At 51.0% G+C, this 27,738-nt stretch overlaps 1 protein-coding gene across 3 annotated transcripts in view; it reads left to right on the top strand.

Moving 5' to 3' along the window:
- BABAM2 (BRISC and BRCA1 A complex member 2) overlaps positions 1–27,440 on the top strand; it is a 434,786-nt gene extending 407,346 nt beyond the window's left edge. For all 3 annotated transcript variants that reach the window (XM_067703374.1, XM_067703375.1, XM_067703376.1), the window contains one exon: positions 27,119–27,440. In XM_067703374.1, the coding sequence (XP_067559475.1) occupies positions 27,119–27,182 (64 nt within the window). In that variant the 3' untranslated portion in view covers positions 27,183–27,440. The remainder of the gene's footprint in view (positions 1–27,118) is intronic.
- The last annotated feature ends 298 nt before the right edge of the window (positions 27,441–27,738 follow it).

Raw genomic sequence — 27,738 nt, 5'->3', positions numbered from 1 at the left:
GGCATCAGGCCTCTCTCTGCAGTCCCTGTGCTTGGTAAGCTGGCCAGAGGGAACACTGACTGAACCAGCTTTGGGGCCCAGGTATCCAGTCATCGCTCTGCGTTAGGGAAAACCCTGACGGGGACTTTGCAGCCCTCTCCCTCTCCCAGGACCACTAACACCCCCCCCGCCCCCGCCCATCCCTCCCCTTTATAACTGTATTTTTGGAACTCCCATCTGGCACCCAGGGGTAGGGGTTGACCAGGAAGGTAAGACTTGTGGCCACTGACTGCTCACCCTCACAGCCTTTCTGCGAGGGGAGCAGCTGCAGAACTGAGCCATTCTGGGCAGGAAGCGTCCTGGGAATGGAAGGGAGAGCCCCGAGCTAGGCAGAGCAACCAGGCTGGGGCTCCCAGAAAGCTCGGCCACACGGGCCCCATCGGAGCTCAGACCTCAGTGCAGAGCCTGCAAGCCCAGCTGCTGCTATGATTCATAGGTTTTCTTTCTTTTTTTTTTTTTTTTGCCTTGAGTTTCCTAGGAATAGTTCCCTCTAAAAACTCCCAACCTCATCTCAGCTGAACTCCCCTCAAGAGAGAAGAGGGAATTTTCCAGGCCCAGGCTGGCCTCGCTTGGGGGATGAGAGCACCCGTAGAAGACAGGAGAGGAACCAGTGATGGTGCCTCCCGAGGAACTGGGGAAGGCTAAGGGCGCCAAACCTTCCTCTCCCCCACGCGCCCCGGGTTCCTGTGTTCACAAGCTGACCCATCCCTCCTAGGGTTTAAAGAGAAGGAAGTTGTGAGGAGAAAAATAAAGGAAATAAATACCATGAAATTCTTGGATCTTTGAACTCTCACAGAGAATCATTTTGAAAAGTATCTTCAAGGGATTTGGTTTGTTTTTTCCTTCAGAAGAGAGAGCAACAGAGACAGGGAGGACTCCAGATCTGCCTGGCATCCAGGCATCCTCTCCAAATTGCGTAGGGCAGAGAGAACATGTTATTTATTAGAACCTGACATCTGTTGCTGTGAAATGATAAGCTCCATTAAAAAGCGCGGCCATCAATTACTGCTAATACAGCCCTCATCCTGGAGTGGGCTGCTCACCACACTTCCAGCCTGTGCAGACCAGGCTGTACCAGGCACAGAGCATTCGCAGCCCCGCGCAGCCTCCCCGCTCCTTCCACAGGACCTCTCGGGCCATCCCTCCCAGGCCCTCCAGCTGGGCTCCTGGCTTCCTTTGATTCCACTCTTTGGCCACTCTGAGGGCTGTTTTCAGGACTGAACCCCTGTCCATGCTGCTTTCTCAGTGGGAAACAGGGTGAGGCTTTACTCTCTGGTCTCAGTCATGCAAGCCAGAAGGAGCTGCACACAGCAGAGTAACTGGGAGATGAACGCATCTTAGTTGGGGGAATTCACTTAGTTGTGCTGTTGTGAGAGCTACTGATCAGCTCAGGCTTGGGTATCCCTCCCAGGATGGGAAAACGTTCATGATAACCAAGTGCACCTACTTCCTTGTTTGTGAGTTACAACCCTACATTTTCTTGGAAAAATAGACAGATGTCCTATAAAGTCAGAAAGGAAGGAATAGGGGAGTTGGTTTTGGATTTTTATAGTATATGAAAGTAGAAACACACGCTTATTCATGGAATCGGAGTTGCCTTTGAACGGTTGGAAGGGAACACGTACAGTAAGTAAAGAAAATGCAGAGAATAACAGCCTGGGAGTTAGGAGACCTGGGTCTCATTTGGACACCATTATTAATTTCCTGTGTGAACCTGGAAAAGACACTTCACCTTCCGGGGCCTCAGTACCCTCATCTGAAAGTACTGGGCTAGTAGCTGATGATCACTGAGCTCTAACATATTTCTGGGGTTTTAAGTGAAAATTGTGTTTAAGGTAGTTTAGCATACTTTTTTGTTCGTGTTGACAAAATTCCATCTCTGTTGCCAGAGGTCAGACACAAATTGAAAACATTGCTAAATGGAATTAAGTACACTCCGTACGTGATGTTTTTTTGTACAGCCCGTATCTAATATTTATAGAACACTTCAGCTGCGGGACGTGCACACATATGCCTTGAACACACACACCCAGTAAAATACTTCTAGATGTAATACTTTTTCAGATGTCAAGTTAAAACAGCTTCTCGGGAATTAGGCTTGACTGTTCAGATGTGCGTGTTGGTTTCTGACAGGTGCCGCCGGGGCTGCTCAGGGCTTATGATGTGGAGTCCAGCCAAGGCAGGAGGGCCAAGCCGCATGGTTCTATCATTTCTCATTGAGGCATGCATTCTAGAAATAGGGGAAGCATCAAAGGACGACCGTCTAATCTGTGCACATCATTAGTGACAAGCAGAGGCCTTGCTTCTGCAGAAATGGGATTCTGTCTTTTCTGTGGTCAGATCCTTCAGCACAGGGACCACCTGTGAACATGAACTAGATTCATGACTTGTTAAAATCACAGCTTTATAGAGGTGAGCAAAAACAGGGAGCAGATATTGGGGTAGTAACCACTATGCCAGTGACCTCCAAAATCCACAGCCAATAGCAGAGCTAGGTTGGGTGACCAAGCAGGGGTGCATTTAGGAAGGTAAGTGTGACAGTAGGGGCCAGTCTCAGGACGTGGAACACGGAAGGAACCTTAGGCATCTAGTGCCACCAAATCGAGTATGGTCAGCATTAACCATTGTGGTGGAAATTAAATGCAGTGATTGGTATATTGAAAACCCTCAGCCCAGTGATTGGCGTAAACTTGACATTCACTTCATCATCTTCATTTCCTGGAAGAACTTGTTCAAGGCCATACAGTACAAAGATGAGAGCCCTTTTACCCGATCACTGGTCCAGGGCCGGCCCGAGCCGCCTCTGGCCTCTCCCCTTCACTCTGCCTGTTTCCCGCTCCCTTGCTCACAGGACAGCACAATGGAGTCAAGGGCTGGAGGGCAGCATGCCTGCATCCACATATCCACCACCTTCCCTTGGGGTGGCCGGGCATCGAACCTTCTTCCTAGTGGCTCAGCCAGCAGGCTGAGGGATGCTGTGGCCACGGGGAAAGTCCAAGGTATTCTTGAGCAGAAATAACTCTCCTAAGAGTGTGGAGACCTGGCACTGAGTACCTTTAAGGGAAGGTGACCATTCCTGTGGCTGAACTCATTACTATAATCAGTGGGCAAAAGAAGAAGAAGGGTATGATAATGGAGCAGGCCAAAGGAAAGACACTGCTTCACAGCTGCCTCCAAACCAGCAGGAAGGCTGCACAGTCAAGAAGAGGACAAAAAATTCCAGTGACTCCTATCTTCCCAGACAGAACTTCTGGCACTTAGTCATGCCTAATGGAAAATGGAAGCCAAGAAAGCAGAAGTGAGGCTGGAGTGACCTAGGGTAGTTCTTATCCAGAGTCCCCTCTGAGGAGAAAAAGTGCCCTGGATGGTCAGGGCCGGGTTGCCAGGTAGAAGTGCCACGGCCATGGGGAGAACAGGCTTTAGAGCAGCCGTGATTATAAGAATCAAGTGGAACAACGGCTTCTGCAGTGAAGTTATTGCTGGTAATTCATTCAGCAAACATTTAAGAGCTATATACACAATAGTTGACCCTCAAACAATGCGAGGGTTAATCCACATATAACATACAGTCGACCCTCTGTATCCAGAGTTTCTCCACATCTGCGGATTCAACCAATCACGGACTGTGTAGTACTGTAGTATTTACAATTGAAAAATCTCCGTGGTTAAGTGGACCCATGCAGTTCAAAGCCATGTAGTTCAAGGGTCAACTGTATATACAGAGTATGTGCAAAGCACTGGGGACCACAACACACACGCACACACACGCACACACAGACACACAGGGTTGCTGCCCTCCAGGCGCTAAAACTCATCCACCTGTTGTGAAGAGTCCCAGCTACAAAGCCCACTGATTGATTTTTGGAACCGTCCATCACTGGTTGAGATTCTGTTCCAATGATAGGGCATCCATGACATTAACTACTCAGTACACTGAGTACAAGTCAAAATTGCAAAGTGGGAAGCTCTGTAGCTCTTCTAAAAATCAAATTTAGAAGACCAAAATTTTCCATTATTGATCATTTTGGGGATCGGATAATCTTTAAATTGTCATTATTTCAGTTGCCCAGAAAAGTGAAATTTATGGGAACGTATATGTAAAGGCAAGACTATGTTGTTTCTTTCTGAGAATAAGTGATAATGGATCAACCAGTCTCTCCTGATCATCTTATAGACAATGAAAAGAATAAATATGCATTGAAGGCTGTCCCTGCACCAGCACAGCTGTAAATGCTTTATATATTTTAATTCCTGTGATTCTTGTAACAACCCTATGCGACAGGTACTGCCGTTACACCTATTTTACAGATGATGAAGCTGAGGCCCCACAGAGTGAAGTGACTTGTCCAAGGTCACAGTGTAACTTAGTGTAGGAACTGAGGATATACCTTGGGTTTCCCAACTTTTAGACTGACATTCTGCTCTTATAATGCCCTGCCACTCTTCCTCAGACTGATTGCCTGAGTTATCCCAAAATTGCCAGGCAAGTGAGCTCAACTGTCTGTCTGTAACTGCAGAGTCTCTGGGTTCTCTGCCTCGGTCAGCACACAGGTTTGGCAAGCCCCAGTGTGGATTTGTAGTGGCAGTCATTTTGATTAGGTCCTGCCCAGATCACCAGCATTTTTCCCATTCTTTTATTCATTCATTCAGCAAATATTTATTGAATTCAAAGTAGGTATCAGGCACCATGTTAAGTGATGCGTGGGACACAGTCTGCCTTCACTGGACCAGAGGTGAGATGAAAATTCTACATAAATAACTTATCAGGCAGCAGCATGTGCAACATGCAGGTGAAACGCAGTCAGAGTCCCGAGGAGAGATGATGATGTCTGTTTCCTGAGATTCAGGTGGCTGACTCTAGAGGGTGGGTAGGAACTGATGTGCAGAGATGGAGGGAGGACACTCCTGCCAGAGGGAACAGAGGCTCAGAGGCCAGGAACCATGGGGTTCCAGGTAGGCCAGTCTCCTTTGAAGAGGGCAGCAGTAGATGAGGCAGGAGAGAAGGAAAGAAAAGAGGCAGGTAACAGAGTTCTGCACGGTAGAAGGAATGATGCTCTGGGATCAGACCAGCCAGAATTCAAATCCTGGTTCTGCCACTTGCTAGCAGTATTTTGTTACCGCTGTGGATGTTGGTTTTCTCATCTGTACGTGAGGATAACAGTCCTCTCTCACAGTGGACTGTGAATGTTAAGTGGGAAAATGACTGTAACATGTCTGGGTTATTGTTGATGTTCAATTAATGGTGACTTCTTATTAACTGCTGTGCTAAGACACTTGATCTCCTTTTCTGTAGGCAATAAGGTTTTTCTTAAATTAGCAGATTACATATTGATACAGTGACCTGCCTTGGCATAGATATATAAAGCATAATAGAGCCTTCTTGCCTTGGAAATAGTAAGGAAGGCAGTAAAAACTGAGATCTGTGGTCACACTTGTGCACCACTATAAAGGAATGCTTGTCTTGGGCCCTTTCACCTTTTCTTTGCCACCTCAATACCCAAGAGACTGACTCTTATTCTCCAGAGTTAGGGTTTCCAGTTTTAGCAATTAAAAATACAAGTTGCCCCATTAAATTTGAATTCCATATAAACAACAAATAATTTTAGTATAAGTATATCCCATGCAAAATTTAGGACATACTTACACTGAAATGTTATTTGAAGTTTATTTGAAATTTAAATTGATATGGGCATCCTTTGTGGAGGGACAGCTCAGGAATCGGTCAGAACAATCTGTCCGCCTTCCTGGGGAGGGGGACCCCCCCCCCATCTTCTAGTCTCGTCCCTCAGGTAATAAAGGCTCTGCTCAGCAGACTTCGGCAGTGCCTTCAAATCACTTCCTGGGTAGAGACAGTAAATGCTGATGGGTCCCGCTGTGTGTGTTTGGGGTGGGAGCAGAGGTCAAGTGGGGCAGGATGTCTGGTACCAGCCTTCACATCTCCCCAGCCATCTTTCTTCAGAACATTCTCACAGACAATTGGCAGAATGAAGACAGCCTTTGTGGTCTGATAACTTGTCTCATGGAATAAGTGCAAGCCCTCTTTCACAGAGCTTCTTCCAGGAACATTGCTAAAAGTGGCGACTTTAGCTGTCCCTGTGGCGTGAGTGACTTGAGATGGCCAGAGCAGGCATGATAGTAACTGACCGCATGCTCCCTGCTCTGGGGAGTCTGGGGACCACAGTACTGGAGCTGGGAGGACAGTCCAGCTGCCTCACTATGCAAGTGAAACAAAGAAGACCCAGAGAAGGGAAGTGCTTTGCCCAAGGTCACACAGCTATCCAGAATTTGAGTCTGAACTTCAGCCTGGGTCTACTACCTTGAGTTCTTCTGTACTAATTCAGGGGGTCTGAGAATTCCCAACACACTTGCTTGGTTGACTTGTGAACATTTTCTCTGGACTACTTGACAACTGTCATCTCCAGATCTCCACTCGGCTGCATGTCCTTCAGCGCTGCCGCTCTCAGCTTCATGCTTGCTGCCCCTAAGAGCAAGTTCACTCCTGCTACGGAGTTCATGGCATTTTCTAGACCAGCTTGATCTTCGCCCTCCTCCCCAGCAGTGCCTCCTTGCTGATCCCTTTGCCCCACCCTGACCAAGTGTTCAGCGGTTGAGATGGAAAAATCCATCTCAAAGCACAGGGCTTTTAACCTCGCTTTCAGAGGAGTAATTTGCCCACGTAACAGGAGGTGAAAATTAAAACAAAGCAGGGCGTAGGCTGGAGCAGTACAGCACCCTTGGGTTTAAGAGTGCCTTTGACCTGTTCCCCTCAGACTAGAATGATTATCTGGATGCCAGAGAGTTCTTAGAGGAGCCCTTTACTCAGTGGTGTCACTGGCAAGGTGGCATTAGCCCTAAGACCAGCTTTACATACACTCAGAAAGCAAACCTGGCCGTGCGGGCAGAGCCAGCCCACGTGGAAGCCCGGAGAGGCCATCAGGGGGTCTTCCACGTTTTTGTGTGTGTGTGGTACGCGGGCCTGTCACTGTTCTGGCCTCTCCCTTTGCGGAGCACAGGCTCCGGACGCGCAGGCTCAGCGGCCATGGCTCACGGGCCTAGCCGCTCCGCGGCGTGTGGGATCTTCCCGGACCAGGGCACGACCCCATGTCTCCCGCATCGGCAGGCGGACTTTCAACCACTGCACCACCAGGGAAGCCCTCCACTTTTTTTTTTTTGCTTGTTCTTGCCACAGGCTGTCATGAGACCAAGAAAACTTGTTTTGAAAATGCTTGACAGCCGAAACAACCTGTTCTCGGCTCTGGACGAGAGCGTCTGTCCTTTCTGACCATTTCTGTACTGTTTGATGTTTGACTAGCTGCTGACTGGAAAAAATGAAGTTGCTATTTTCTTCTCATATTGTTCACAGGCAAGTGCCAGTGGCTTTCCAGGTCCTTGTTTCCCATTTTTTCCAGCCCTTCACCAGAGACATTTTAAGACAGTGCCTGAGTTTAACTGATGAATGAACGTTAGCAACATATACTTATGAGGATATAACCAATGGTTACATCTCTGCAAGCCGAGCTCTATATGTGGGTTGTCTTTCCCGATCCCATTAGATTTCAACCTGTGATTTTCCACTTGTAGTTTAGTTCTCTCTGGAGAACTTGAATGTGTGAGTCAAAACCTCCAGTTATCCCAGTGGCTACTTTGGCCTTCCGCACTGGTGGCTCTGAGGCCTGCAGCAGCATCTCTGTTCCTCCCCGGGGTCTTGGTCTTGGATGGTCTCAGGTGGGTCCTATGACTGGGAAGGAGCCACTTCACTTCTTTTCTGCAAATAGAGGGGTTGGACAGGTAAGGAATTGACAAACAATAGCCCCAGGGCAAGTTTAGCCAGCTGCTTGTTTTTATAAATAAAGTTTTATTGGAACACAGCCCCACCCATTCATTTACATATTGCACATGGCTGCTGTCACTCTAAGGGCAGAGTTGAATTGCAGAGACAGGGTATATGGCCTGCAAAGCTGAAAATACTTGCTGTCTGGCCCTTTACAGGAAAACATTGCTCACCCCTGGATTAGATGACCTTTAGGGTTTTCAAATCCAACTTTCTATGGCTTTTGAACTCGTGCAGTTCTTTTACAGCACAAGCTCCTGAAGCACCTAATAAGGGGCTAACTAGAAGGGGCCCTCTCTCTCCCCTGCAGCAGTTACAATGCAAAGCGCGCCTTGAGGTTGCTGAAATCTACAAAGGGAGGGGGCTTATTCTGCTGTGTTTGTGTAGTTTATTTTGCTGTATGTCTGTATTCGTTTATTGGTCTGAGGGCTCTGGCATCCTTGGTGTCCACCAATTTTGGTAAAAAGGCACCCCAGCTGTATAGGTCTGACTGAATTCAGTGGCATGGTTCAAGGTGGGACACCCGTCTGTACCCACGTGGAGGAGAACACTGATTCATCTGCTTGATAACTATGGTAGGAAAGGGAGCCAGATGCTGCCTTGAGAACCTGTGTGGCTGCCTGGACCCACCCCACCCGCTGTTTGTGTTTGCCTGTCTCTGAGTCTGAGCAGTGAGATGGCGCAGGATAGCTCAAAGCGGCAAGGTAGGTTGGTGGCCATGGTGAGAAAGACAGGAAGAAGCCTTGAAAACTGCAGAGACTAGGGAAGAGCTAATCTTTTTAATCTTCTTCCCCTGGTGCCAGTCCAAACAAGACTCTAACATAAAATTTGCATCCCAGTGACATGCATCCCATACCCACGTTCCCAGGGCATAATAGGGGATCCAAAGCACAGAACTGCATGGTCCTCCAGTCAAGGCCACTCTGGCCTATGAAGAACTTTTGTGCAGACTAGAAAAAGGTGCCCCTTTGGGTTGGTGCAGACTTGGCTAATAGCTCTGGGTAAGAGAAACCTCCCCCTTTCTCTAGGCATCTAGCCCTGGGCGAGCACACAGCTGAGTAAATGGGCAGGGACTGGATTTCAGCCCCCACTTGCTCGTTTGGCCAGACTCCTTGGTGCGGAGCAGATGCTGCCCTCCCCAATGGAGCAGCCACTCCTGCTACCTGGCATCTTAGAAGTCTAGTGGGGGGCTCCCCTCACAGGGTCCTGCTGACCAACAACAGGTTAACTCTCCTTGGCCTTGGTTTTTGAGACCACAGCAGCCTGGGCTGGTCCCCAGCACGCCCAGTAATACCCATACCCTCAGCAGTGCCACAGTGCAGGGTGGCTCAGAGCCCCGGGGCTGGGAGCACCAAGACATGGTCCTCCCCCAGCTGCACCAAGGGCCCTGATCTAGTTGAGGTGCTTATTTTGGAGAGCCCAAGTCCTGGCTCTTCTTTGCCAACTTCTGACCTAAAACTGGCTCCGCTTAAGGAATGCACATAATTTTCCACAGAGTTAGATCTCAGAGGTAATATGCTAGCAGCACAAAGAAATGTGCTAAGAGGGCCAGAGCAGACGAGCTCACGATGGTGGGGACTGACCTCACTCCCCAGGCGCTGGGTTACACGTCGCCCAGTGTGCGCGGTGACGACATTCCGCCAGGACACCCTCCTCTGCAGGGCGTGTTGTCAGCATGGTTTTGAGAAGGCTGTTATGAACTCTCCGTGGGTGAGACAGCTTTGTGGTCAGATCTGGTTTCCACCTCTCAACTCACATTGGAAATTGTACTGGGGCCGGCCAGCCATGTGGGCAAATTTTGAAAGATTCCTAACCTACCCTTTTCATTCTGCATCTATCAGCGGTTCCCAGCAGTCCAGAGGCCAGAGGATTGGGAAGAAAAAGAGGCTGGGAGCTCGGGGTAGCCGAGGATTCAGTATCTACTTCCTGTTCCCTTTCTTGGATCTTAAAAAGCTCCTGGGAATAAGAAGGAATGTAGTTTGTCACTGTTCTGAGCCCCTTAACCGTGCAGAGCGCTGTGCTAAGAAGCAGTTAGAGTCCTGTGGCCTAGAGCACTTCTCTCTGTGCCCTAGAGAGATGCGACCGGGGGGAGAGTGGGTGGAGTGTGGGCATCAGTGTGGCTGCACCCTGTAGGGAAGGGTGGTGGGAGCCCATGAAGTTGACATTGGGGAATAGCCCTGTACACTAGTTTCGGACCAGAGCCCCAGGGCCTAAGAGAAAGAAATCTCCCAGTTAGCAAATGTTTCCAATTTAAAAATTTTACTGTTCCAAGTCACCAGATGCATGAGATGCCCCACACCTTTAGCTGCAGAGGTTATGGCCAGATATGGGGTGGGGAGCAGTGCTCAGAAGGACCCTTCTAGTGGAACGTGGGTGCACCAGAGCCGTGCCTTTCCTGCTCCAAGCCTGTGGCCAGAGAAGGCCCTCCGGGGCTGGCAGTGTGCTGTCGCAGGGCACTGGCTCATATCTGAACCCCACTCTGCCTTTACCACGCACCTGACCTTGGGTAGGTTACCTACTCTCTCCAAGCCTGTTTCTTCATGTGTACAGTGGAAGTAGAGTAATGCTGTCTATTTCACACATGACTGTTGCTTGCATTAAAATGAAGTTGGGGTGTTTTTTTTTAACATCTTTATTGGAGTATAATTGCTTTACAATGGTGTGTTAGTTTCTGCTGTATAACAAAGTGAATCAGCTATACGTAAACATATATCCCCATATCTCTTCCCTCTTGTGTCTCCCTCCCACCCTCCCTATCCCACCCCTCCAGGCGGTCACAAAGCACCGAGCTGATCTCCCTGTGCTATGTGGCTGCTTCCCACTAGCTACCTGTTTTACATTTGGCAGTGTATATATGTCCATGCCACTCTCTCATTTCATTCCAGGTTACCCTTCCCCCTCTGTGTGTCCTCAAGTCCATTCTCTATGTCTGTGTCTTTATTCCTGTCCTGCCCCTAGGTTCTTCAGAACCTTTTTTTTTTTTTAGATTCCATATATATATGTGTTAACATACGGTATTTGTTTTTCTCTTTCTGACTTACTTCACTCTGTATGACAGACTCTAGGTCCATCCACCTCACTACAAATAACTCAATTTTGTTTCTTTTTATGGCTGAGTAATATTCCATTGTATATATGTGCCACATCTTCTTTATCCATTCATCTGTCTATGGACACTTAGGTTGCTTCCATGTCCTGGCTATTGTAAATAGAGCTGCAATGAACATAGGTGTGCATGTGTCTTTTTGAATTATGGTTTTCTTAGGGTATATGCCCAGTAATGGGATTGCTGGGTTGTATGGTAGCTCTATTTTTAGTTTTCTAAGGAACCTGCAGACTGTTCTCCATAGTGGCTGTATCAATTTACATTCCCACCAACAGTGCAGGAGGGTTCCCTTTTCAAAATGAGGTTATTTTTAAAAGCATATTATAAACTGTAAAATACCAAGGACCAAGTTAGTTCATTTTCTTATCCAACAACTATTAAATGCCTACTAGGTGCAGGTACTTTCAGGCAGTGTCCCTGGTACTCCAGGCCCTCCTGTAAACAGGCGCTATTCTATAAATGTGTGTTAAATTAAAGTGCTAGGCGGTGGGAGGGGAGGTTGGGAGGAAAGGAAGCTACTCTGGTTTGAGTTCCTACCGTGTGCCTGGCACTGTTGCCTGACAACCACCGCACGGGTCCTTTGGGCCCATCGGAGAGAAATACATGGAGACTCGGGGAGGGTAGTAGCAGATTTCCTCTCTAGCCCACTTTTCTCCTCCCAAGCCTCCCCCAGGTCAATAAGCCAGGCCAAATCCAAGCCAAAACTGATCACCCCTGATTCTAGGCCAGTAAGTGGGAATCACGTGAAGTCAGAGCAAAACGAGGCTCTGTCACCACAAGCCAAACCTCATGTTCACAGGGCGCAGGTTTCAGGAGAACAAGGGCCTTTGATGCATGCTCGGAATTCCTTCCACGGCAAGCCGCTGTGAGAAAAATCTCACCCAAACAATGTACTCTTGGCCGAGGGAGGGCCGGTGTCTTTTCAGGCATAAAGCTACCAGCAAGGACCCAGAAGCCACTCAAGGGATTTGTTGGTTTCCCCAGAAGATCTAGCTTTTTGAAATCAACTTAGCAAAGGATTCCATTCGCCCCTCTGCCCCCACGCCCCTGCCCCCCAGTGCTGAGTCCTCCCTTGTCTCTAACCCCTGGAAGAGGAGGAGGGGCATGGAGCTCCTGTCCTCGTGTGGGTTTCCAGCTCATCCATCAGTGAATCCTTTTCTCAAGTGTAGCGCCAAGTATTTATTCTGATAAAGGATTTAAAAAACATTTTTTTAAGAAAAAAGAAGCACTAAAGAGGTTGTTGTCTGGCTTGGTCTCCAAAAACCAGTCCTTAACGACTGACAGTTATTGCCTAGAGTTAAGATGATCGATTTAGGAAAGAAGGATATCCATTCATTGTCATTCAGCCATTCAACAGAAATTTAGGGTATTTCTGGGTCACTGAAGTGCAGCCCCCAGAAATGAATGCAGGAAGCCTCCTGTGTCTACACAGAGGGGGAAACGTCTAAAGAGCTGCATTTAAAGATGGGCAGACCCACGGCTCCAGAGCCAGTAACACCCGGGGAACTCCTGCCCAGGAGGTCAGCCTGGCCCTGGAGCTCAGAGCACACGGTGGAGGCCTCAGCTGCTCCCACCATTCAGTTCACAAGGCTTCACTGAACCTCAGCGAGACTGAGCCACAAAGCTCCGCCCAAGGGTGACCGCAGAGGTAGACAACGTGTATATAAGGGACGCCAACCAGCAACCCCAGGCAGTTTAGGTAGGATTGTTTTGTTACAGAAGGCAAAAGGAGGCCCCGTGGGTAGGGGTTCCCAGGGGACAAATTCCAGCTCAGGAGAAGGAAAAACATTATAACTCTTACAGGTGCTGCAGGCTCTGCGGAGGGCCTGAGGCTTATGCCAGGCCTTGAGTGTGGGTAGGTTTTGGGTAGATAGGGAGGCCCCCAAAATGTTGCGTGGTTCAGGAAAGTACCCTTTACCTGCAAAGCAAAGGGACTCCTACATAGCTGGCCCCCAGAATTGCCAAGGAGAATTAATTATTGTTTGTAAAACACTTTAAGATTCCCTGATGAAAGACCTTGTATAAATGCAAATTATTATTATTGTCATTAAAAGTGCTAGACGTCTGGCCTACTGGCTAATGGCCTGGCAGAGCTCTGAGCAGAAACGAAAGCCAACTCCAGGCAGAAAGTTTGTTCTGGTTGTTCCAGAGCAATAGCAGGAAGAAGGAGCCAGCGGAGGAGGGCTTGGCCCCCGACTGTGAAGTGAAGCCATCCAACTCCCACCCAGGGTGAGCAGGCAGCAGTCTGACTGCGAGTCCAGGGCCTGTGTGTCCCCTGAGGGCCAGGCCTTACTCAGATTCATCCCTTGGCCCCTGCAGAAACCAGCCCTTGTCTAGCTCGGGAGCTCGGTCGGCATGAACGAGTGAATGTCTGGTTGTCTGCTGGTCTGAAGGATGGATGCTGGCCTCCATACTTGGGGTCCTAAGTCAGACCCAGAGACAAAAGGGAGATAGATAGAAACCTCTTGCCATGCCTTTGATGGTGCTTATTAAGGAGGGAACCCCTTTAGCAAAGCACAGGGAGAGGTCATTTATTAAATTACTGCTTCCACTAAAGAAACTGTCTGTGGCTTAAGTGGTTAAATTGATCCCAAAGCAATAATATTAATAATGGATAATGGTACAGTCGGCTCTCCATGTCTCGTGAGTTCCACATCAGGACAATATTTCAAAAATATTCAAAGAAAAATATTCCAAAAAGTTCCAAAAAGCAAAGTTTGAATTTGCCAAACACAGCAGCTATGTACAGAGCATTTACATTGTATTTACAACTATTTACATAGTATTTACATTGTATTAGGTATTTAAGTAATCTAGAGATGATTTAAAGTATACAGGAGTTGTGCATAGGTCATATGCAAGTACAGTCGGATCTCCGTATCTGCATGTTCCATATCCACGGATTCAACCAACGGAGGATCAAAAACCAGAGTTGTTTGAATCCAAGGCTGCAGAATCCAAAGATATGGAGGGCCAACTACTATGCCATTTCTTTTTAACATGAATTTATTTATTTTATTTATTTATTTTTGGCTGCGTTGGGTCTTCGTTGCCATGCACGGGCTTTCTCTAGTTGCGGCGAGAGGACGCTACTCTTCATTGCGGTGCGGGGGCTTCTCATTGCAGTGGCTTATCTTTGTTGTGGAGCACAGGCTTTAGGCGCACGGGCTTCAGTAGTTGTGGTACGTGGGCTCAGTAGTCGTGGCACGTGGGCTCAGTAGTTGTGGCTTGTGAGCTATAGAGCACAGGCTCAGTAGTTGTGGCTGGCAGGATCTAGAGCGCAGGTTCAGCACAGGTTTAGTTGCCCCGTGACATGTGGGATCTTCCTGGACCAGGGCTCGAACCCGTGTCCCCTGCATTGACAGGTGGATTCTTAGCCACTGCGCCACCAGGGAAGCCCTACTATGCCATTTTATATAAGGGACTTGAGCATTCTTTTTTTTTTTTTTTTTTTTTTGCGGTACGTGGGCCTCTCACTGTTGTGGCCTCTCCCGTTGCAGAGCACAGGCTCCGGAGGCACAGGCTCAGCGGCCATGGCTCACGGGCCCAGCCGCTCCGCAGCATGTGGGATCTTCCCAGACCAGGGCACGAACCCGTGTCCCCTGCATCGGCAGGCGGACTCTAAACCACTACGCCACCAGGGAAGCCCGAGCATCCTTGAATTTGGGTATCCGCGAGGGTCCTGGAACCAGTCTCCTGCGAATACCAGGGGATGACTGTACGTTAGACCTGGAAGTAAGCTCAGAAGCCATCCCCTCACTTTACAGATGAGGCATTTGGGGTACAGAGAGGTGAAGTGGCTCATCCAAGGTCACATAGCAGGTGAGAAGCAGAGCCAGGATCACAACTCAAGCTTGATTATGTCAGGGTAATAATGCCTCCCATTTTATAGTACTTTACGGACGTGGTACTTCTCCACAACCCTGGAGAGCTTTAAGATGACAGATGACTTTACTGTTAAAGGAACCTTCCGGGTATCCTTTGCTCTTCTGGGGCTCGTTATTTAGAGAACATTTATGGTGCCTCCCATGTGCACTTGTTTGAATTGCATGTGCCCTTCTTTTCCTTCTCCCAGACATTCAGACTAGGCCTTGTTCTTCTGTAGGGTGCATTAATACTTCCAGGAACCAGGTGGACAAGTGAGAGGGAGGTCAAGTTCATCGCTTTCATCCCTTGTTATCACAGTCATAATTCTACTGAAAAGTCACCCAATGCAGGTCCCTAAATGAGAGCTAAAGATACCAGTCACCACCTCTGGACACACAGACCTACAAGAGGGCCATTTAGGGGGGTTTGTAAGAACAAACGTAGGTGTAATGGGAGTTGGCAGTAAGGAGCCCTCAACATTCATTACTGGGCCATTGGCAATTCCAGTTTTACGGAGTTTTTTTGTTTTTGTTTTTTAAAAACATAAGCACCTTTCTTCTTTAAATTAATTAATTTATTTTTATTTTTGGCTGCGTTGAGTCTTCATTGCTCTGCACGGGCTTTCTCTAGTTGTGGCGAGCAGGGGCTACTCTTCTTTGTGGTGCGCAGGCTTCTCATTGCGGTGGCTTCTCTTGTTGCAGAGCACGGGCTCTAGGCGAGCGGGCTTCAGTAGTTGTGGCTCGCGGCTCTAGAGCGCAGGCTCAGTAGTTGTGGCACACGGACTTAGTTGCTCTGCAGCATGTGGGATCTCACAGGACCAGGGCTCGAACCCATGTCTCCTGCATTGGCAGGCGGATTCTTAAACAATGCACCACCAGGGAAGTCCAATTTTATGGAGTTTTAATGAAGGAGAATGAGATATGCCTAAAATGATGTTTGGGAGGGGGAGGATCACCAAATCAAAGAAATTTAGAAATCACCGCTCCCATGCCTTCGTTGTGTGAATGAGGAAACGGAGGAGTGATTCAGTGTCCCACAGCAGATCCCGAGGGGGAGGCCTGGTCTCTGCGCTCAGCTGCCAGCGCCTTTTCCACTGGAAATCATGGCATTGTGGAAAGAATGTGCTCTTTGGAGTCAAGCAGCTCTGGAATCATAAACAGCATTGCCACCTATTAGCTGTGTGATCTTAGAAAAGTTACTTTGCACCTCTGAATTGTAGATTTCTCATTGGCAAAAATAAAGATATAGGTGTCCCCCACTTTTTGAAAGTTCGCTTTATGCCACTTTGCTTTTTCTTTTTTGCGGTACGCAGGCCTCTCACTGTTGTGGCCTCTCCCGTTGCGGAGCACAGGCTCTGGACGTGCAGGCTCAGCGGCCATGGCTCACGGGCCCAGCCGCTCCGCGACGGCTCAGCGGCCATGGCTCACGGGCCCAGCCGCTCCGCGGCATGTGGGATTCTCCCGGACCAGGGCATGAACCTGCGTCCCCTGCATCAGCAGGCAGACTCTCAACCACTGCACCACCAGGGAAGCCCCACTTTGCTTTTACAAAAGACCTACATTAGTACCTGTTTTCAGTAACTAAAAGACATCCAAAGAGGATTTTCACTTTTATCAAAAAAGGCAAAAAGCAAAACTAGCATTCAGCGTTTGTTTTGTGGCAAACCCTTGTAGAGGCAGAGCGCACCCCGAGCAGCCAGAGTGGCGCCGCCAAGCTCCTTCCCCAGGAACCACACTCGGCATCTCAGCATCAGGCCACCATAGCTTTGAACTGTCTGCGAGCATCTTGCTTTGTCTCATTTTATTTTTGCATCCGTTAGCAAGATGTGTCCTAAGTTCATTGCTTCTTCGCTTTATGCCATTTCGAAAGGTTTCATAGGAATGCTCTACTTTCAGATGGTGGGGGGAACCTGTACTAATACCTGCGTGGTAGTAGTCCCATTAGGAGGAGTAAACGTAAAATAGTATAGATGAAAACAAATAGCGCGGAGTCTAGCATGTAGTAGGCACCTCCCTTCCTTTATACTCCTGGCTTCCAGACTTTTTTACCACAATCCACAGGAAGACATTTATTTTACATCCACAAAAGTTTCACACACAAAAAATTCTACTTGCCACATGTGATGTACTCTGATTTTGATTTCTTTTTATTTTAATGCTGGTCAGGACCCACTAGGTTGATTTCACAACCCACTAATGGATTACACCTATCGTTTGAACAAGCCTGTTTCATACCTTGTGTGGATATCATTTATCCACATTGTATGTATGTCCTTTCTTTCCTTCCAGGCCTTTCCCCCCTCCCTCCCTCTTTGTAACTGGCACACGGCCACACAGCTAGCTGTTGCCAGCATGTGCCGGGCCCTGTGCTCGTGCAGGGTGGAATGAGCCCTGCGGGCCTGCAGGGCAAGTGAGCTCTGCTTCTGCGCCCCTCCCCATCTTTGCCATGAACCTCAGCATGGTTGAGAGGACCCGTAGGGCCCTCCACCTGCAGAAGTTCTGCCTCCTGCCAGCCTGCTGTGGAACTTGCCCACACTCCCAGCCCAGGAGCCCACCTGAAGTTCCCATTAAGGCCATTGCACCCCAGCAGGGAGGGTAGGCTGCGGATGTCCTCTCCCATCCAGTAGTTTCTTCTTTGGGAATTGTTGCTTTTCCATCTGGAAACCCAGAGAGCCAGGCGTCTGGGAATATCATTTCAGCTGCTGGGCGGGGGGATTAGACTGAAGAGGGACCATGGCCGTCCTTGCTGCCCCTCCCCCAGATCTTCAGGGCGTATCTGTGAGCACCCAGCTAGGAGGGCGAACACCCAGAGTGTGCGCTCAAAAGGCAGCAGGCAGGGGCCTGAGCCGCGCCAGGAGACAGAGCTTCGGCCTCTGGATGCTGAGAGTCTGTTGGGAGAAACCCGGTTTACAACCAGGCGAGCATTACTTAAAAGCCCCAGAGAGACCCTCTGGGGGGGAAGAAGATTGTTTCATGCTCCAAAGAGTTGATCTCCTAAGCGTTCTCGAAGCCCTTTGGGGGTCCGGCACTGTCCTGTGCAGGCCGATGCCTGGCGATGCTGAGCGGAAGCCTGGAGGCACCATCCCCGCTGGGGCATGACCAGGCCCCGCACTACGCATGGTCAGCTCGCCTGGGACCCCGAGCACTTCCTCTTTGAGGGCCATCCTTTGGTTTTTCCCCTGTTGCTGATTAAGGGGAGGAGGGTAATCTGTGATTTTGACGGTGACTCACCGCCATCAGACAGGCGGCGGCTTCTCCCCAGCAGTCCAGCGCAGGTGAGCTGCGTGAGTAGGAGATCCCAGCACCCTCCACAGGCATCTGCATGGCCACCAGCAGAGCCAGGGCTGAGCTCCCACCTGTGCGGCCCTGGGCAGAGCCAGCAGAGAACATGAGATGCCCGTTGCCAAGGCACCTGCCATCCAAGGCACACCAGGCAGGCGCAGATGGTGAGACAGGTGAACAAAGGGTGGTGGCTCTGCTCTGGGGTCCCAGGCCTCAGGCAGCACCATATTCCTTAGTCCCACCTACCCACTCTCTGCCCTAGCCTTAGCCCAGCCAGGTGCACTACATCATCTCAGCTGACACACACCCCCGGAGGAGAGGGGGGCCGGCCTTTCTCAGTGGCCACGCTGCTGCCCCCTCCTCCCAGCTTCTCATCAAGCAGGTTCACGATGGAAAGAGCATCAGCCTGAGAGTAAAGAGATAGGGAGGGTGGGCTCAGATTCTGCCTACTAGCTCTGGGGCCTTAGGGCAGCCCGTTGGGACAGCCATGCATTCATTCATTCATTCCTGCTGTCAGGCCCTAAGGAAGGTGAGCACCATGGGGCACTAAGGGTAAACCACCACCAAATTCTGCCCCCAAGGGGCTTCCAGAGAAGAGCTAGGCCATGTGAGAGGGACCATCAACTTCTCCAGCCCTTAGTTTTCCCTTCCCTGTAATGATCGGACTATATGGCCGCTAAGGTTTCTTTCTGTTGTAAAATTTTATAATTCTAAAGTACATCTTTAAATAAGCCAAGCTTTCACAGTCGTTTGAGAAATGTTTGTTGAATTGCTGTGCGTCGGGCTCTAGACTTGAAGCTGGGCTGCAGAGATGTCTGAATATGAGCAGCGGGGCTTGCCGTGAAGGAGCCTCTAGTGGGATGTCGGGGGATGGCTGGACTGTGACAGACGCTTGCAGACAGAGCTGGGAGCCCAGGGGAGGAAGGCAGCCCTGCGGCTGGGGGAGCCCACGAGGACTGCCCTGCCCCTCCCTCTCATTTGGCCAGTTGGCCCACGTGGCCTCCTCCCCTCAGACACTGCAGCAGGGGGCGCCCGGGGAGCAGAGGCGACTACAGCCCCCCACCCCGACCCCTGAGCAAGGCCTGGCCCTGCAGTTGCAGAAGCTGACTGCGCGCTGCTCAAGCCCCAGAGGAACTGGCCCGGCTCCAGGAGGCCTCCTCGGAGAGTCTCAGAAGGAGGAAGAACCACTAGGTAATTGTGAGCATTCAGTGCACGTTGACAAATACCCCGTGATTGAGAAGGAGCCAGATTTCATCCCAATACTTTGGTGTCTAGAAATGGAGCCCAGTTGAGTGTTTGTTGAAGTCCTCCTAAAACAGCATTTCATTTAATTCAACACATACTGAGACTACACATACTGAGACTACGGTCTCAGCCTTCTCACGGGCGAGGAGCCCGAGCTATGTAAGACAGAGTCTAACATCTCAAACTCAAGGCGGACCATGGCTGGGCCTGAGGTTGGAGGCCACTGTGCCACGGAACCCAGCAGAGGGGAGATTGATTCCAGCCAAGGGCGAGGGCCTCTGCCCGAAGCTGTGAGCGTGTGATACTGTGTTCTCGGTATGATGTCAAGCCTTTGCATCTCAAGTGTGTTAGTGTCCTTGTTTTGCGATCTTGGACCCCCTAAAAATGAACCAGGCCTGCCCAAGGGTTGGCACATTTAGGGAGACCGTGTACATGAACCAGTTACAGCCACTTGTTTTTTCCTAAAGCCCATACCAGCAGCCAGGCTGACATCGCTCAGGGCACAGCTACAAAATAAGGTCCCATCGTGCCGGCCACTTGCTTACCAAGGCGCCCAGAGTTGGATGGGCCGTCTTCACAGTGGCCTTTGGAGGGTTTGGGGTGACAGGCATTGAGGCAGAACCGGGTCTCTCTATAGAGATTCTATTATAAGGATGACCCCTTTGCCACGGGGACAGTAACCCCAAGTGAGTCAGTATTTACAGTGGCCGTTCGGGACGATGAGGACAAGGCAAGACCACAAGGAAGATTAGCGGGACTTGTCTTACGCTGTTTACGGCACTGCTTTGATTTCAGACCACAGTCGGCTTGCTTAGGACTGATTAAAAACATGTGCCAGTTGAAGTCACAGCTGCAGAAGAAAACTGGAAAAAGAAAGGAGCCTTAGATGTTTGGGAACTTGCCTCTATTTGCAAAAATGAATTCTGACTTGATTTGTGTGTCCTTGATTTCCTGACGAGGAGGTTCGTGTCCCCGAACCTCTCCTCCCACCCCGCGCTATCCACCGCCACCCTGGCCTGACTCAGCAAGCGTCGTAAGGCTCATCTGACGATTGCCCAGAGGAAAGCATTTGGGAATTCCAGAAAGAGGCTACTGAGTCCAGTTTGGGAAGAGAGCAATTGCCTAGGCTCCTGCCAAATACGAGGCCCCAAGTATATGAGGCTGAAGGCAGCAAGATCACAGGGCCTCCTCCTTGAAGTGGCGCTCCCGCGGCAAGAGGAGCGCCGCGGCACTGGGCTCAGGCTGTATCTCAACTAAACTCGCTCGGTGTCTGTTTTCTCACCTGCGAAATGGGACCTTGACTCCTGCCCCACGCGGCAGTGCTGGGAGTGCCACCTGTGCGATGTTTAATCTGCTTTACGGGCTTCCTTCCTCTTTCCCCGGAGTCTCCAACCTCTTAGGGCTTTTTGTTCTCTGTTGTTGTTTTCATTTTCTTAAAGCCGCACTGATTCAATTGTTCAGATGTTGATTGCATGGATTTTTGTTCTTTTGAAAAGGTCCATTGAGTAAATCTAGACCTATAATTCCAGCGGGGAAAATCCCTTTTGATGAGACTTGTTGGAGAAAGTTTCCTAACTGCCCTCATCTCGAGGCCTCTGAGGAGCTTCCTGACAGCTCCCTGTCACCACTCTCTTTAGTGCCCCCAGAGCCCCTTCCCCAGAACACATAGATGATTGGATTTTCCAGGCGTTGTTTCCCCTGACAACTTAGTTTGAGCTCCCTGACTCTGGACCTCCTCTCAGTTGGAGGGCAGACATGGCCGAGAGGAACAGGCCTTCCTTCCCTCTCACCAGCTGCCTGTGGTTCCCTGAACATCTGCTCAGAGCTCTGCCATGTTTGTGAAGAAGCATCCCAGGTAAGGCGACCACCGTCTCCCCTCACCACCGTCACCTGCGGTGCGTCGGGGCCTGAGCTTGGCTGGTGCCTTCACTGAACAGGTGAAGAGTCAAGACGCAAAGAGGTTAAGTGGCTTGCTCAAGGTCACATGGGTATCTCGGAACCATTACTGGGTGGCACTTAGAGATTGCCAAGTATCCATCTTCCTGTTAGAGGTGAGGAAACTGAGGCCCAGCTCCCGATGACCCAGCGAGCCAGGGCCTGGACTAGAGCCCATGTCTTCTGCCTCATGGCTCAGTGCCCTTTTCACTTACCCCACCGCCTCCCCTTTATAATACTTCTTGACCTGGACAGAAAAAGGTCTGTCTGAGGACTGGGCCCACTTCAATACCCCCGTCTGGGGTAGCCAGAGCCACATGATTCTTGAACATCCATCTAGTCCACGGCTGCGACCTCCCCCCGACCAAGCTTTTGACCAGAGCCACGCACGGGAGCACACGCAGCAGCTCAAGCAGAAGCCGGCCGGGGCGCGGGTGCCTCCCGCTCGCACCACGAGCACGTCTCCAGCAGCTCCGGGCTGCATTTCAAGAGGTGCGCAGTGTCCCAACGACTTTGGCTGGGTGTCCGATCCTGAGACTGACCACCTCTGTGCCTCCAGCTACCAGCTCAATACGATATGTCAAAAATGACCCAAGAAGGCCCAGGGGAAAGGATGAACCGGGAGCAAGGACCATAGGACCTCTCCATCCACACAGGGGTTTTCTCTTCTGCAGCTACAAGTGCCCTGGCTGTCCGCCTCTCCCCCTCAGACCCAGCTGGGTCCCCACCGTAACAGTTGACACCTATTGATCAACTAGTTTGCCAGGTACCAGGCCAAGTGCTTACGTGGAACATCTCATTTAATCCTCGTGAGGACTATACTTTAAGGTAGGCGTCGTGGCTCACCTCTTAGAGTTGAAGAAATTAAAGCTAAACCGGTGAGTCACTTGCCCAGGTGGTACAGCCAGTAAAGGGCAGGGCCAGGCCTTGAAGATGAGGGACTGGCGCCCAGAGAAGGGAAGAGACTTGCTCCTGGACCCAAGGCCCAGAAGAGTAGACCTGCTGAGCAGCCCAGCATGCTGATTCCTGGCCTCAGGGGTCTGTCTGCTCTGCCCCTGCTGCGCCTGTGAGCTGAGGCCAGGAGCCAGTCCTGCTTCCAACTCATGGACAACCTACCTGGCCTCAGCCTGGGGTCAGTTCTTTAAGTTTTATTCTGCTAGCCTGCGACTCTGGGATTGGATGGAGTTGTGATCTTATAAAACCCAGAGTGAAGGGACTTCCCTGGCGGTCAAGTGGTCAAGACTCTGCGCTCCCAGAGCAGGGGGCACGGGTTCAATCCCTGGTCGGGGAACTAAGGTCCTGCGTGCCGCACAGCGCAGCCGAAAAACTAAATAAAACCCAGGGCAGAGGGACTGAGCTCAGTGAAGAGGGTCAGAGCCTTATGCTGTCCTAAGGCACGTTTAGCTTGAATTTGGTCTAAAGATAATGTCTCTTCCAGTGGGAGTAGAATGAGGAGCTTGACTGACTCAAGGCCTCCCTCCCTGAGGGCCCTTTTGGCCAGTTAAGGGGGGACATGAGAAGACCTTCCCCCCACCCCCTGTAACACACTTAGACTTTTAAAGCTTACCATACACTTCGTCTTTGGGTGAAAGCGTTTTTTAAAAGGTGACAGACAACTAGTGCCATTGGCAGGCAATATACTCTGGGCAGCTCTCCATCTTCTCTGATTAAAAACTGAAACAAATGAAAACAGCACTTCAAAAGAAAACCTATAAATGGATGGGAGCCAGTTGTCACTCTCCCCTTCCTCCTCGCCTCCGTGAGCTGACTTGGTGAGGATCCGCGTTGAGAAGCACTCACGACAACAGCTGGTGGCATCATGCCTTTAAATAGCCCTTCTCCGCACTGCTTCCCCCGGGCGTCACACCCTTTGCCCTGGCAGGGAAAGCCCAGGACACAACAGGAAACTTCAGAACTTTCTGAAGAAGGAGAGAGCTTGCTGCAAAGCTTGCTCCCTCTCGCCAAGACCTTTCGGTCTAAGGAGCTTGCACTGGTGTGGCCCCTCCCCCAGAAGTTTCCAAGGAAAAACTGAGCTGATGAGATTTGCCCAGTGTGAGGCCGGGCCTGAGGAGGGAGAGCGGGGGAGAGATGCCCCTGCCCCCGTGCCCAGGGCCCGTTCCAGCAGCAGCCAGCACCGCTCCCTCATCAGGCACCTATCTTGGAGCCAACAGCCTGTGCCCCTGGTGTCCTCCCCTGTGACTTGCGACAGGGACGCCACCCTGCCCAGTGGTGCTGGGGTACGTCACACTCCGCGGTGTCCTTCAGGCAGTAACGCAGATGCAGCGGAGACGGGCAGCGGCCTGTCAACATCTGACCCTCTACAGAAGGGCCGCCAGGCTCCCCTCCAGCAAACACAGATACCGCTGGGGAAATAGCAGCAGGTGAAACACGGGGAAGAAACGAACGGCCCTCACGTCCGAGTGGCGGCAGCCAGTTGACAAGGTTCCTTCCCGCACGTCTTGTGTGTGAGCGTCGCATCAGGGTGGGCTTGTTGCCCCTCCTCACTGTGGGGAAACAAAGCTCAGGGCTTCTCTCGCCCGGCCAGCCTCACCCTAGGTCGGGGGCCCCTTCTGCCTCAACACAGTCCCCCTTCCCATAAGGACGATCGTGGGCAAGGGGTTTGAGGTCCTAAGTCTCAGAGAAGGTGGTGGTCTGGCTGGGTCAGGATGCAGATGGAGGAAGGTGTTTATCCTTCTCACTAACCGTCGGCATAGGTTGAAGTTTGAGAATGGACGACAGTTTATAGTTTTCTTCCTCAGAAGCTGAACGTTGCATTCTCCTGCATTGTGGGGTTGCTGTCTTTCACTTTCCTCGACAGTGTGCAAGGGACGTGCTTTAACTGCTCTTGCAAACCTCGTGGCCGTCGGTAGTTACCTTAATTACAGCCATGAAGTCCACACTGGGCCCTCTGTATGGGCAGGCCTGTGGGGTCACAGAGAAGGGGACATGCCCCCTGCTTTCCAGGTCTGGCAGGGCAGCCCGGCCAGCAAGCCGTGTGCACACGTGACACGTGCCCCAGCAGAAGCACAGAGAGCATCTGCAAGCAGGGAGAGGACCTTCTGGTGACCAGGGAAGCCTTGATGGGGGCAAGGGCGTTTGGCCTGAGCGTGACTAAAGCCCCAAGGTGGAAATGGCACGTGTGAGGAAGAGCAGGTGGCCACACTGGAGGGGACGGGAGTGCGGGCCGGCATCCTGGACCGTGCGTGGGCTTCAAGGGGCTTGCGGCGTCCCCCGACTGCATGTGACATCACAGTGAGGAGACCTACCTGCAGTTTTTCTGGGAGAGCATCCTTAGCTTTCTTAGCTTCTCAAAGGTCGGGGGAGGCACGATCCCAAAAATGTAACCGAGGAAAAGTGCAAATAGTAAAAATCATGGCATGCCAGGCTGCGAGTTTGGGCAGATGAAGGGTCTCGGTTGGGGTAGTGACAGAGACCCACATTCAAAGAGAATTGATTTAGTTGCAACAGGAAAGCAAAGTAAGCCTTTTTTTTTTTTTTTTTTGTGGTACGCGGGCCTCTCACTGTTGTGGCCTCTCCCGTCGCGGAGCACAGGCTCCGGACGCGCAGGCTCAGCGGCCATGGCTCACGAGCCCAGCCGCTCCGCGGCATGTGGGATCTTCCCGGACCGGGGCACAAACCCATGTCCCCTGCATCGGCAGGAGGACTCTCAACCACTGCGCCACCAGGGAAGCCCGCAAAGTAAGCCTTTTGTCCCGGGGAGAAACAGCAGTTTTGTGAAAGGTAACAAGATAGGGAGCCCAGGTGTTGGGACACAGGGGAGGAAGAGGAAGAAACTTCAGGATGACTTCACCGCAGGGGTTTAGGGAGAAGTGGAAACTGAGGGTTCTGTTACAGAAGTACCAGGGGGCCGAAGCACTTTCAAATGAGTAATGTTGATGAAAAAGTACATTTGGAACACACTGGCTTGAGTTATAGAGAGACGCCCAGGTCACAATGTCCTGGAGGTGGTTGGAAATGTGGGCCTGGAAGTTTGGGAGATAAATAAGGGCTGGAGACCCAGATTTGGGGTGGGGGGAGGGGCAGATTCTCTGCTGAGGGTGTTTCGAGCCTGAGAGGACGCGAGGGGAGTGGCGAGCAGGACAGGAAGAGTAGCCAACTCGATTTCTATGGGAGTGGGGAAGGCGGGAGGGAGAGGAAGAGGGACGGAGCGGGTCTAGATGTGTAATGTCCCAGGGACAGAGAGCTTCCAGACACGGGGGCCCAGGCATGAATGTGGCAGAGAGGCTGCAGAGACTGGGACTGAAAAAATTCAGCAAAGCACGGAAATTTGAAAGAGGGTTTCCGGTGACTTGGCATTAGGAGAGGGGATCAGGCAGGTGTCATCAATGGCTGCTCTTAGCGGCGACTTAGTGGCGACCCCGGGGCTGCTGAGTTGTGTGGGGCTCTTCGCCCGACGCTGAACCACCCATGTGACGCTGAACCGCCGACAATGAACCACCCTTTTGAGTTTCGTGACTGCTGAGCAGTCCTCTGCTCTCTTCTCACAGACGGGTTTCGCCTTGTTGCCTCTCGCAGCTTCAGCAGGTCTGCCCTCTGCCTTTAAGTTAGTTCCCCGACTCCTAATGTGGGGCTTCTGACCTCCTGGGAGCCTGGAGCGCCGAACTTATGAGAACCATGTCCTAAATAACATGGACGTGGGTGAGGTACCGAGGCCTTTGTGGTACTGATGGTGACAGGTGTCTTGGTGGCCCTTCCTAGCTCAAGTCACAGGTCCAGGTGAGCCACTTCTGGATAAGTCCGGTGTGACTGCTCTGATCTCACGGGCATCAGGGGTGCGGGAGGGAAGCCTGGCAGGCACACGCGGTGCCCACCGCCACCTCTGCGGCTTCCTCTCCCTCTGCTTTCTACCTCACCCTTTCTCTTCCGGAAGAGTGTTTAGTTCCCAGCTCCTGCCAAGCCCTCCCGTGCCCCCAGGCCTCTGCTCCTGCTGTGTCTTTTGCCTCAAACACCTGTAAAATGGCTACTTCACCGCCTCCTTCACTGGTGGCCCGAGGCTGATGCCTCATGGCATTGCCGTAAACGCCCTCACCACCGCAGTTGGTATCTCTCGTGTGTCTGCTCCTTCTCTAAACTGAGATCACCTGCATGATAGGTGACACATCTGGGTCATCTCACAACCCTTGGCACCTAAGGCAGTGCCTGGCACGGTCAGTGTGGCATGTGCCCCTCTCCTGCCGTTTGACAGAGAGAGCCTGCTTCTCCAGATTCGAACCTGGTTGCGGAAAAGCCTAACGGTCTGCCCCAGACCCTGTCACTCGTCTGTGGCTGACCAGGGAACGTTCTCCTGACACCCAGCCTGGCTTTCTTGCCAGTAGATCGAACTACAAATACGTCTGCCAACGAATGGAGGCCGTGGATCCCTTAGAAATCCCTCTTATTAGACCCTCTCTGTCTCTGTGAAGTCAGAGATCCACCTGAGTAAAAGTGCAACCTTGCTGATATTTCAGATCACGAAAGCGACCGGGTGGTTGGCTTGTAGCTTGGACCCTTGGCTTTGACCTGGGGCAGGGCAGACGGAACCCGAGTCCTGATGTCTAATAGGAATTGGCAGCCAGGAAGGTCCGGGTACAGGCCCTTTAAATATCCATGAGAGATAGCACGGTAGTGAACTGTATGGACCTCCCTTGGAAAAATCCAGAGGGCTTTGCATCAGCAGGGAAGGAAAATCCAATCCAAGATGCATGAACAATAAATAACAACTGTTCCGAGTTAGGTTGAAAGCTCTGAGTTGCACTTTTTTTTTTCAAGATGTTTGTGCTAACCACAATTTTTTTTCTCCCCCTTTCCCACCAGGGCTTATTTCAAAACCTTTGTCCCTCAGTTCCAGGAGGCAGCGTTTGCCAATGGAAAGCTCTAGGAAACACCAGTCTTGAGAGGTGGCCAGCCAGGCTGCTCTGTCCACATGCGTGTCAGCACATATGGCCGCTTCCTGGAAGCCATTGGAATGTCTTCACGGCAGCATTTCACTCACACAGCAGCTTTGCGCCCCGACTGGAACCCACACTTGAGCTGGCTGGCGGGCACCTGGGTCCCAGAGCCCCCCACCTCTGGTTGCCCCCTCTTTGTTTCCTTCAGTATACTTCTTAGTTGGAAGAAATAAAGTCACAAATCAGGATGCTGTTACTTTTCCAGGGAACGTAAGACATCATAAATGCACACGCCCTGATTCCAAAGCCTTTGTCTCTGAGACCTCTTTTAAGTTTTCAGATAGCTTTTTCCTTTCCCCCTGGAACTAGCGCCTTGTGCGTGTGTGTTTCACACCCAACCTTTCCCATTTGGACAGTCCCTCACTGGAAAGGTGCTGCCCGAATGAGTCTGACCAACTGGCAAGGTTTCAGCCACCTACCCAGCTGGGCCCTAGGCCAGCGCTCGGGAACAATTGGGAGCTAGCGTCAAACGCCGCTCCCCCACCC

The sequence above is a fragment of the Pseudorca crassidens genome, chromosome 14 (assembly GCF_039906515.1).
Source record: "Pseudorca crassidens isolate mPseCra1 chromosome 14, mPseCra1.hap1, whole genome shotgun sequence".
Taxonomy (NCBI): Eukaryota; Metazoa; Chordata; class Mammalia; order Artiodactyla; family Delphinidae; genus Pseudorca; species Pseudorca crassidens.
This window is presented reverse-complemented; position numbering and strand designations above follow the sequence as displayed.